Genomic DNA, 11513 nt, shown 5'->3' with positions numbered 1-11513 from the left:
CTCTCTCTCTCTCTCTCAAATAAATAAAATCTTTTTAAAATAAAAAAAAAAAATCTTTGAAAAGGGATGTACATCCAGCACTCTTTCCACTAGGCAGACAGCACACTATCTCCATGGGTACACTTTTCTAGAATGCCTCCCGGATCTCTCCTGGTTTTATAAATCCGTATCCATTGTTCCCAACTCAGAACAGCCTCCCTTCTTTCCCCCACCTTTACTGATTGTCTCCTTCTCCTGTGCCTAATACCTAGAATGATGCTAGGCACCAAAGAGGAAGAGCTCAATAAGTCATTGACTTCCTAGCCCTGACACACACCATTTTGGCCTCATTCTCAGAGCCCTCTCAGCCTTCTTTATTTGAGTAGGCCTCTCTCTGACTTGGGATCTTCTAACTGCTGATGTCCTGGTGGCCACTGTCTTTTACGCTGTCATCATCACAACCAAAAGTTGTGTGGCTTTCCTACTTCCCTGTGCATCTTGTCCCCAGCACAAAGAATTGGTTTTACCATCCTACGTCTCCTCCAGATTTTCTGATTGGCTTTGTAATTCTCCACATCCTCTTCCTGACCTCCTTCACTTTTAGACCGAGCCTAGTTGCCGCTGCCCAACCCTCTACAGCCCTCCTTGCAGTGTCTCCTCCTTGCATACTCTTTTCAGAAAGCTTTCACAGGCCTTCAGAAAAGTCTGGAAGGAAGATCACATTTATAGATGATTTCTGCCTCTGCCCATGAAATTTACTGTGATGATGGAAGTGTTCTATATCTGCACCTTCCAGTACAGTGGCTACTAGCCACGTGTGGTTACTGAACCCTTGAAACGTGTTTAGTGCAGCTAAGGAACTGCATTTCTTAATGTTATTTAATGTTAATTAAATTTAAATAGCCACATGTGGCTAGTGGCTACCACATTGGACAGCACCACTTTAGGCCTCAGCTTTAAACGGTCTTTTTTCCACCTTCCTGGCCTTCTCCACCCCTAGTGTTCGGTGGGTAGAATGGCGAGATCAACTCTGGCTGCCATGTTGAAGGTCACCTGGGCCACTGTGGTCAAATACGTTATCGTAGGTGCAAGTCTGTTCCGGGTTCCCACACTTTTACAGGTTAAACAGACCATGTGCCTGAGGCAGAGGACAGAGAGTAGAAATGAAAAGGCTAGCGGAAATGTTACCTTACCAGAAGTGACAGCTAGAGACTCCTTTTGCCCAGAGGGTAAAAGACTGAGGGAGGACTCAGGAACCAGGAGGAGGCAATGACAGAGCTGCCTGAACCCTTCCAGGTGACTCCAGTCTCAGAGGTCCTGTTCTTACCCTTCACAGTCTCCCTTAGACAGTCCACATGGACTTCCCTGGCTTGGGTCCCACCTTCCTCAGAAACCTGCAAGACCCGTGACTCGCAACCCTCTACGTTTAGCACTGCGACTCCTTCCCTTCTGGTCATCAATCCCTCGACCGTCTGGAGCTCCTCAAACCCCACAGGAGCCACCTGAGATCCTGCTGCTTTCTAGTTCGGTTACAGGTACTGTCCTCCACCCATTCATTCCTGCCCTGGGGGTCACCCAAGACCACCTTTTCTTTCCCTCCCCAGCTCCTCCTCTAAACATTCCTTGAGTGCCTCCCCTTCTCTCCAAACTCAGTCCTGTCTCTGCTCCACAGGTCGACATCTCGTGCTGTCTTTCTTTCTTTCTTTTTTTTTACGTGCTGACTTTAAACTTATTAGGGTTTTCAACCAGGATTTAAGAATTTGTGTGTGTCTTCGGCCCTTACCTCCCTACCTGGCATGTGGTGGAAGGTCAATATGTTTCCTGAAAGACACAAACTGACTTTCTACCTAAGATACCAATCAACTAAAAAATAAAAATAAAATTAAATACAAACAGACTGTTGTCATTTCCCTACATAAAACCTTTTGATGGCCTCCCCAGGCCTATAGGATGAAGTCTAGAAGCAAACAGGGCCCTTCAAGTTCTGGTCCCTTTGAGCCTAACCTATGTACCCTTATCTCTCAGCACTGTTCCCTCAAAAGTTTTGCTTCGTCAATGTTTTTACTCCTTACAATTCTTCCCAAATGCAGCATACCTCTGTGCCTTTGCACTGATCACATTTCCTGCTCGGAATGCTCTCCTGGCTTCCCCATCCTAGCCCCCAAGTCACTCCCTCCCTCTTCTGAACCACTTTTGCCCTTTTAATATACATCTTTCTACTGCAGCCTTCATCATAGGATTAAAATTGATTCCATGTTGTCCGCCCTCACTAGGCTGTGAAACTGCTGGGCCAGAGACCACATCTTCCTTGTCTTTTTATCCTCAGCACCTAGCACTATGCCTGGCACAGAGTAAGAGCTCGGGAGATTTTGACACGAACTGTCACATAGGTAGCTCAAACTTCAACCCTTAATGTCCATGTTCATCATAAGGCGTTCTGCGTCCTTCTGGATGTCTTCTTGAAAAGATCAGACAATAGGAAGTTACTAAGATTTAAAACTTCAAATTCTTTTTTTTTTTTTTAAGATTTTATTTATTTATTTGACAGAGAGAGAGACAGTCAGCAAGAGAAGGAACACAAGCAGGGGGAGTGGGAGAGGAAGAAGCAGGCTTCCCAGCAGAGCAGGGAGCCCGATGCGGAGCTCGATCCCAGGACCCTGGGATCACGCCCTGAGCCGAAGGCAGACACTTAACGACTGAGCCACTCAGGCGCCCCTAAAACTTCAAATTCTAAACTGACCATTCACATTAGCATATCCACTCAAGAGGGTCTAACAACTAATATCTCGTAGTCAAACTGCGTGTGGAATGCACTTATTTCTACGTCTCCTCCTATTTTAGGTAGTTAGCTGCTAAAGGTAAGACCGTCTGGGGCAGTTATCCTGTGTAGCCCCCTGATCGGGATCTTAGAGCTAGACGCGATTTCACTATATTCGCAAACTGGTACTTGTATATTCTCAGTACAGTGCGGCAAGCAGAATGGTCATTTCTTTCTCATTCAGGTGCCCAGGTAAAAAAATCTCGGGGTTGGTCTTGACTCTTCTCCCTCATACCGCATCGATCCATCAGCCAATTCTGTTGGCTCCATCTTCAAAATATATCTAGAATCTGACCACTCCTCCTCCTCCACTGTTTCGAATCTACTCTAAGGCACCAGAGGGTCTCACCTGGATATGGCAACAGCATGCTAATAGGTCTTTCTGTTTCTGCTGTTGTCCCCGCAACAGTCTGTTCTCCATACAACAGCCAGAGTGATCCTTCTGTAGGTCTTACAAAGTCCCACATGGTCTAGCTTCCTTCTTTCTCTGTGACCTTGTCTCTTACTACTGCTCTTCTTTTCATTCACATCAGTCTAGGCACATTGGCTTCTGTGTTGTCCCTTGAACACACTAAGCATACTTCTGCCTCAGGGCCTTTGTACTTACTGTTTCCTCTGCCCAGAATGCTCTCACCTCAGCTTTCCTGAGCTTGTTAGGCCTCCGCTTCAATGTCATCTGATCAGTGAGGACTTCCCTAGTCACCCTAAAAAGCAACCACCACTTCCCAACTACTTGTTTATTCCTCTGTCCCCCTTTTCTGGTGCTTTATTTTTGTCTATGTCACTATTGTATCTCCAGAGCCAGGCATATTACCTGACACATAGTGGGCATTCAATAAATATTTGTGGAGTGGATATGGATATGAAAATAAGCTGAAAAGTTGATTTAAAAAATGCTCTTGAGCCACTTTTTATTCTTACTCTGACCTGGTGTCCACAGTACAACTCATTCTATCTAGGGCAACTTAGCACTAATTTTCAGGCTTTTTCTCTCTTCCCCAAGAGAGAATGCCCATATACATACACACATACACTCAGTCACACCCATTCACTTTGGCTCAGGCAGGAAATCCAGTCTCCCCTAACTCTCACATCATTGCCCCATCCCCACTCTGTTCCAATATCCAACTGGGAGTGCCCCAAATGTATGACGTTACATCTAAAGAGGGTCCCTTTTCTGGCCCAGCCCTACTCTCACAAGGACTTTCTGACTTTGGCTCCACCAGAGCAGCGAATGTAAGAACCACATTGTTTCTCTTCCTTCCCCAAATCCTATCCTCCTGTGTTAAACTTCACTCCTGGCAGGGCCCACTCTCCCTCCTCATATACAGGACACTCCAGTGACTGAGAAATTTCTGTTCTTCAGAGTTCATTGGAAGGAAGGAAGGAAGGAAGGAAGGAAGGAAGGAAGGAAGGAAGGAAGGAGAAAGAAAGAAAGAAAGAAAGAAAGAAAGAAAGAAAGAAGAAAGAAAATGGGAGGGAAAGAATGGGAGGGAGGACAGGAAAGGGAAGGGAAGGAAGGGGAGGGAAGGCAAGGGAGAAGGGAGACAGACACAAACTCTGGTTGTGGGGGGCATAAAAGTTACTTGTAAAATTACATTCCCTCCATTTTTGGAGTAGATGGGGACTTTGAAAATGAGCTCTTGCACTTCCTTCTTCATCCCTACCTATTCAAGAATTTCTTTATAACCTCAGACAAAGCCCAGGTTTGGAGCTTTCTCTCATAGTTAGAAGCTGAGTTGTAATTTGTAAATACTCCTAAGAGAGGTAATACACTGATTTAAAATCAGGCAGAGGTAAATATGACTGATACCGGATTCTTAGGTTTTATAAGGAAGAGGAGAAAGGTTTCTAGGCACCTGAAGACAGTAGTAGACAGTATCAGGTAATGGAAAAAGGAAAAAGGAGAACAGAAGCAAAGTTGTATCTCCTATCCAATTCTGTGAAGGCTGGACATAATGGAGTGAGAAGGGAGAGGCTGGAAGGTGAGGCACCACACTTGGTTAAGTCTGGGCCACAGAACTCTCAGAGAATACCTGATCACATGTCAAACTGCCTTTGAGGCAAGAGGGAAAGGGCCAGTTGCAGAGTGGGATGTCCAGAAATAGAGGATCTGGAGAATAAATTGAAAAGATTTTACTAAGTCTCTTCCCCAGAAATATCAATGAAAAGCAAATTTTCTTTTATTCTGTCTTTGTCTTTCTTTGGTTCTGCCAGTCTGACAGTTTCTAAATTATCTGTTCCCCTCTGTCTCCACTATTGTTTTTCCCTCTTTAATAATGATCAAGACCAAAGAAACCTGAGAAGCCCTGCTCCCAGTACCTTTTCCCGAGTCACCAGGGACCCCCTCCTCCTTCACCCCTAGGGAAGTATTGGGAACAAGTCTTTGGCATTGTCAGGCTCCACATAGCACTAATATGGCTAGCAGCCAGAGTAAAGAACCAGAGAGAGCTAGAGTTTGGATGAGTCTGGTTTAAAGTCCATCGTAGACAGTCCAAATTCCCCTGACACCCTGGGGGAGGGCCCTTCTCTCCAGTTGGGCCAGATTTTATGCAAGACATTTAGTGTGTCAAAGTTTCAGTCTTTGGCCTTGCAGTTGGGTCTTCAGGGTCCGATTTCAGCTCCGCCCCTGAGTGATCCTGGTTAATGGAGCTCTCACCCCTTTCTTCTCCCAAACTTTAGACCCTTGACCTGCCTACCTGACTCGAGGCAAGAAAGATCAGTGCGCGACTGGGAGCTCCTGAGGACACAGCAGTTAGAGAAAAGAAAGGGGAGACACTGGCACTAAACTAATTGATTTCAGAACAACAACCTTTGCCCAAACCGACCCTTCACACAGGGTAACTGAGGGGTCCAGGAACCTCGCCAACGCCGGTTCCCGAAGACTGTAGTTCCAGCCTGGCCGAAGAGCGCCACCTGGCGGTCCGCCCTCCCAACCTGGATTCTCTTCGGCCCCGCGGGAGTTCTCGAAGCCTGAGCTAAACAGGGGCAGAACTGTCACCTCCCCCTGTACGTCATTCCGAGGGCCCCGCCCCTGCTTGGAACGCGCCGCCTCCCGACGGGACTGGCCCTAGCGCCTCCCCCGCAGAACGGCCGCCCTTCCTCCCTCACGGGCTGAATGCCGCTTGGGTAGAAAATCTGCTTAACGTTCCCCCCAGGATCCGCCCCACCTCGTAGCCCACAGGGAGCCCGCCCCTCCCCCCATGGGAATCTGCCCCTCGTCCTCTTCCTTCCCCTGAGGGAACGTGCCGCACCGCCCTCCCCCGCCCTGTCCCTGCCGAGGAAGGGGCGCCCCAGCTCTTCCCCCGCACCCTCGCAGGGAGCCTCTTCCTAACAACAGAGCCCAAATCCAGGTTGGTGATGAGGCCTCCCCTCCCCTGGTCGCCGGAGGACCCCGCGGACCCACGCTCCGCAGCCCCGGGAGCGGGCCCCAACCCTCTCCCCTCACCCGCCAGTGGGCGGAGCTCCGCGGGCCCGGCCCCGGGGTGGGCTGTCCCATCGTGACGTCACTTCCGTCCGGGCCTGGCCGTGGTTCGGGCTCCGTGGGCCGAGGGGGGGTACGGAGGTGGCAGCCGTGGGAGGAGGCGGCGCGGGAGGCCGAGGAGAGCCAGCCCCGACCAATCCCGCGTCCCGGGCCGCAACCCCCGATCCTGCAGCGCACCGAGAGGCGAGACCGGCCGGATGGGCCGCTGAGCCCGAATCGGGGACCGGTGAGGCTCGAGCAAAGCGGGCAGTCGGGGCCGGGGTGGGAGCGGGCCCGCGGGGCTGCGGGGTCTGGGAGCCTGGGATGCGGAGAGGGGAGAGGGCCAGGCCTGCCGCTTCCGCACGCCCGGTGGGGAGGCGGGGGCCGGGGGAGCGGCGGACAGGGGGCGATGGGGATAGTGAGGCCCGCCCGGGGGGGGGGGCTGGCAGGCGGCTGGGGGTAAGAAGGGGGCGAGGTGGCTGGGGTCGTTGCTGGATCGAGAGCCAGCTCTTGGGATTCGCATCCGGAACAGTGGCGTCGGGGGAAGGGGGCATGCTTCTGGCCAGGGCTTTGGGGAGAGGATGGCTGTGAGTGGGGGGAGGCAGAAAACTGCGAGGCTTGGAAAAATTTTCCATGGCCCTCCTTGAGAGGTTGAAGAGCTCTTCCCTCCTTTGAGGGTGGTGTCGAACACCACCTGGAGAAGGGTCTCACTGGAGTTTGCGGGGTCGGTTACAGCATTTGGAAGGGACAGTGTTCTGAGAGTCCTTACACTGAGCCGGGTGTGCAAAAGCCTGGCTGCCTCCGAGTATCTGAGCCTCCACATCTTTACAGTGTGGAGCCCCCTGGAGCTAAAATCAGGATGTTCCGCTTCATGAGGGACGTGGAGCCCGAGGATCCCATGTTCCTGATGTGAGTATTCCCTCCCCCTCCTGTTCTAGAGCGCTCATCCTACTCCACTTCAGGTCTCTAAGTAGTTCAGACAGACATCTGGGTTCCCATTGCTGGCATTGGCTGGAACCAGCTGGCTTCTCAGCTCCAGCCCAGACTGAGAGAGGAAATAGGCATCCGTGCCCCTGTTTCCCTACCACTTTTCCGTTTTGTGGGGGAGGGGGTGTTGACTGCTTGGCCCTTCAGCCATCCACACTGTATACTCACTCCACAGGGACCCCTTTGCTATTCACCGTCAGCATATGAACCGAATGTTGTCAGGTGGCTTTGGATATAGCCCCTTCCTCAGCATCACAGATGGCAACATGCCTGGGACCAGGCCTGCCAGCCGTAGGATGCAGGTAATGGTGCTGTGACTTGCCTGAGAAATGCCGCAGGGTGGTTAATAAGTCCTTGCTTTTTCTTGCACTTCAGCCAGCTTAGCAAGTGGAATGATCTTTTTCAGGAGTGGGGAAAGTGGTCTGGCAAAAGGGCTTTGTGATCCCCTTTGGAGAGGAGGATGGAAAAAACTGAGGCCATGGGCTCAGTTTGGGCTTGTAGTGTGATAGGACATGGTCTCTAATTTGTTCTTTATGTTTTCCTGTAGGCTGGGGCTGTCTCCCCCTTTGGGATGCTGGGAATGGTGAGTCCGGATGTCCCTGTGTACACACTCTATACCCTTAGATGTTATTTCCAAATGTGGCTCTCTGGAATAGCCTTTTGGGTAACCCTAGAATCTTTTGATAGTATTCACAAAGCTCTGGGCCTGTTGTGTGCTAGGAGTCCTGTGGGTAAAAGATGATAACTTATTGAATCCTGCATTCTAGGAGCCATACCTATTAGGAAAATGTAACTGCCTAGCAAAGTTCGTTTTTCTGAGGATGGAGATGCAGTTGAAGGGCCAACAAAGATGGCTTCTAGAGGTGTTTTGTTGTTGTTGTTTTTACAGTGTTATGGCCAACCCTTTTATAGGTTAGCATCCATTTACTTGGTGTGCTTCCTAAAGATAGGAGGAAATAGGACAGTTGGGAGAAAGAAAATTCGATCAGAGCAGCCAGAGAGACTGAGGAGGAAGGCAGCAGTAGTGCAGGAAGGGAACCACAAAGAGAACATTCCATGTTCTGGTCATGCTAGTGAAGAGACAGAGCAGTTGCTCCGTGTGGAGGAAGCAGAGAAAGGGAATGTGTCGCCTTGTGTCTGTCTAGCGGGTGCCTAAAGGAGACCATTCGAGCACCGAGCGTGCTCTCCTGACTCTTGTTTTCCGTCTCTTTGCTGCAGTCGGGTGGCTTCATGGACATGTTTGGGATGATGAACGACATGATTGGGAACATGGTGAGGCTCTTGCCCCATACGCTTTTGCAGTCTTGTTCTCAGGGATGGCTGGCAGCACCTTGAGTCCTCTGAGGCAGGGAAGAGTACGCTGGTGAAGGGCTCAAGCTGGATGAAGTCAGTGAGCCCGGAGAGCACTGGGTTCCCTTATCTGCTCTCATGCCTGAGTAGGAAGCAGCAACAGCAGTCTTTTGAAGTGTGCTATGAAGGTTCCATGTCTTCAGGTCCCTCTTGTTCTTTGGTGGACTCTGAGGAATTTGAGGGGCACTGATATTTTCTCAGTTCCCACGTTTCATGGGAGAGCTGTAGACATGAGCAGGCATCTGAAGTGTGGGATCCCTTCCCCCGAGGGGCCGTTTAGCCCTGTGGTACGTTTTCCTCCTCAGGAACACATGACAGCTGGAGGTAATTGCCAGACCTTTTCATCCTCCACTGTCATCTCCTACTCCAATACGGGGGACGGTGCCCCGAAGGTCTACCAGGAGACATCAGAGATGCGCTCGGCTCCAGGCGGGGTGAGTTGGTTGGCTTCTTGTTACCCAGAGAAGGCAGAGTGGAATGGCACGCACAGAAACCCTGGCTTCCTTTCTCAGGATTGGGTTGTGGGTGGTTTGTCTGTCCCGCCTGGTGTAGCCAGGGCTTTGGGAGGGGTGGCTGAGTGTGCCGTGTTTTGCCTCATCCCAGATCCGGGAGACTCGGAGGACTGTACGGGACTCGGACAGTGGGCTAGAGCAGATGTCCATTGGGCACCACATCCGAGACCGGGCTCACATCCTCCAGCGCTCCCGCAACCACCGCACAGGGGACCAGGAGGAGCGGCAGGATTATATCAACCTGGATGAGAGTGAGCCTTCCTTCCCGCTCTTTACCCTTCTGACTTCTGGGCCAGTAGCCCCTGGTCCGGGTCCTGTGAACTAGGAGATGCAAACTTTTTCTCCCTACCTCTGTAGATATTTCTTGGCAAAGTTGCGGGTGGGCCCCCTAGTCCTGCCTCGCTTGAGCCTTGTTGTCGGCTTTGGGGGCTAAGTCAGGTGCCGGCATTGTCTTCACCAAAGAGGGGCCAGCTGTTGGGATCAGTTTTTTTCTTTCTCCTCTTTTTTTTTTCTCAAGTTGACAGATACTTATTAAATACTTACTGTGTGCCTGGGACGATGCTCCTCAACTTTAATAAGTATGCTGTTCCTAGTTTCTTTCTTCAGTGGTCACGCCTCAGGCCTGCTGGTGGCTTCCATATTGGAATCACTATTGGCTGTTAGCTAGTGGAACCCTATTGAATTCCAAAATACTAAGAAAAGAAATTGCTGCTTTCCCTCAACTCATCCCCACACATAACACTTTCAGCCTGTGCCCTGTTTCTTCATCTTAGAAGACTGTGGCTCACTCTTGCCTCTGCTTCTAGAAGCCAGCCTGTATATTTAAGTGGTCACATGGGTCTCTGTACTCTTCAGGTGAGGCCGCAGCATTTGATGATGAATGGCGGAGGGAGACGTCTCGATTCCGGCAGCAGCGCCCTCTGGAGTTTCGGCGGCATGAGGCTTCAGGGGGTGGGGGACGAAGGGCTGAGGGGCCTCCCCGCCTGGCTATACAGGGACCTGAGGACTCCCCCTCCCGACAGTCCCGCCGCTATGACTGGTGAGGGCCCTAGGCCCTCAGCCTCTCTTGTAAGTATTGAGGGGGAGGGGTATGCAAGGTGTGGAGCACAGAGGGGGGGTTGAGGAGTGTGCCTGTGCCCGAGCCTCCCCCACGAGGCCCAGCAGTCCGGGTGCCCAGCAGGTGTTGCCTGTGATGGTAGAAGTGTTCTTTGGTATGGAAAGAGAAGAATGCTCTCACTGGAAGTGGGGTTTAAACCCAACTCCTGGTTTTCCTATTTTGTTTTTCTTTTGACTTGTGTTCTTCTCTCTTCCCCTTCCAGGTACAGGCTGAGAGGCTGAGAAATCATCCCCTGAAATAACTTTTTCCTCTCCAACTCCCACTCCCAATTTAATATTAAATTAACAGGCAAGCTGGCCCCCACCTCTCCCTGGGGGTCTCAGGGAGAACCTTTCACTGCCCCCTTTACCTACTTTTTCCTTCTTTAATCCCCTACCATGATGACTCCACTTCTCCTGTATTTGCTAACTTGATTTTTCATTTTGCTGCTCCATCTTTGAACCTCCTCCCCTTCCCCATTCTACCCTTGTCATGCATTGAGGGGGCTTTTGGGGTGAGCTCTGGGTTTAGGGCCTTCCTCCATCCCTCAGCTACCCTGGATCTTTGCCCACCCCCTCCTCGGATCCCCCCTGCAGGGGCCATAGCCCTCATCCAGGGCTGTGTGTGGAGGGAGAGGACTGGCGCCCAACCCTCTCTCCCTTCCCACCCCCTGCACATCACAAATCTCCCCTATACCTTTCTCTGCCTTTATTTTTTGATTTGTGCAACTTGTAACTAGGTGTTTATGGAATAAAGGAGAATGGGAAAAAAAAGACCAAGTAGGATTTTGGCTTTACTTTTGATCTTGTCCCCGTTCGATTTCAACCCTCCTGTCTCCCAGTCCCCTTCTTACCTTCCCTCTGTGTCCACGGTGTGGCCCTCTTGAGTTCAAGCTCGGTACCTCGGTGGTAATGACAGTGGGACGATCAGAGCCCTGGCAGATAAGAAGTAGCAGCAGAACTCAGCTGGACTAGGGCTGGTGGGTGAAAACACTGGCGGCTGCCTTGCTGCCTGTCTCCCTGCTTTTGCTGTCACTTCACACGCTGGGGGGAGTGGAGGGCATATCTCCTAGGTGCCGGAGGATCTTGACGCCTCTTGTGCCTTGGGCAGTTTGTCCCCTGGGCCGTGGGTGGGGACACTTGTGGTACCGAGCAGGAAGGCACAGGCCTTCAAAGGGGAGGCACTCCGGGGTCAGCAATGTTCTTCCACCCTTAGTTGTTGAGAATTTGAGCCCCAGGAAGGAGACCAGAGAAGAAAACTCATCTGGAACCTGAGCGGGTACTGGAAGGGCATGAGGTCTCAAATTTC

The 11513-nt window shown here is 51.1% G+C and overlaps 1 protein-coding gene and 1 long non-coding RNA gene across 3 annotated transcripts in view; both read left to right on the top strand.

Annotated features, from left to right (window-relative positions):
* LOC103656189 overlaps positions 1-1842 on the top strand; it is a 3996-nt gene extending 2154 nt beyond the window's left edge. Inside the window, exon 4 of the long non-coding RNA XR_566566.2 lies at positions 1316-1842. This is a non-coding gene — a long non-coding RNA (uncharacterized LOC103656189). The remainder of the gene's footprint in view (positions 1-1315) is intronic.
* Positions 1843-6312: 4470 nt separating this feature from the next.
* MLF2 (myeloid leukemia factor 2) lies at positions 6313-10978 on the top strand. 2 transcript variants are annotated; one of them, XM_040642101.1, is made up of 9 exons: positions 6315-6507; positions 7092-7169; positions 7423-7549; positions 7795-7830; positions 8466-8519; positions 8903-9031; positions 9201-9360; positions 9965-10177; positions 10429-10978. In XM_040642101.1, exons 2-8 carry the CDS (start codon positions 7120-7122, stop codon positions 10150-10152), a joined length of 744 nt encoding a protein of 247 aa, XP_040498035.1. In that variant the 5' UTR covers positions 6315-6507; positions 7092-7119; the 3' UTR covers positions 10153-10177; positions 10429-10978. The 2 variants fall into 2 exon arrangements, with proteins under 2 accessions (XP_040498036.1, XP_040498035.1); XM_040642102.1 differs by lacking the exon at positions 8466-8519 and having other exon boundaries at positions 6313-6507.
* Positions 10979-11513: the final 535 nt, after the last annotated feature.

Source organism: Ursus maritimus, unplaced genomic scaffold (genome assembly GCF_017311325.1).
Source record: "Ursus maritimus isolate PB19 unplaced genomic scaffold, ASM1731132v1 scaffold_26, whole genome shotgun sequence".
Classification (NCBI taxonomy): domain Eukaryota; kingdom Metazoa; phylum Chordata; class Mammalia; order Carnivora; family Ursidae; genus Ursus; species Ursus maritimus.
Note: the sequence above shows the minus strand (reverse complement) of the source record. Positions and strands in the feature narration are given on the sequence as shown.

Coding starts and splice junctions, on each gene's coding strand:
- MLF2 (XM_040642101.1), top strand. CDS start 7,120: ATGTTCCGCTTCATGAGGGACGTGGAGCCCGAGGATCCCATGTTCCTG. Junction 7,831..8,465: donor CCTTTGGGATGCTGGGAATG/GTGAGTCCGGAT, acceptor TCTTTGCTGCAG/TCGGGTGGCTTCATGGACAT. Junction 9,032..9,200: donor TGCGCTCGGCTCCAGGCGGG/GTGAGTTGGTTG, acceptor GCCTCATCCCAG/ATCCGGGAGACTCGGAGGAC.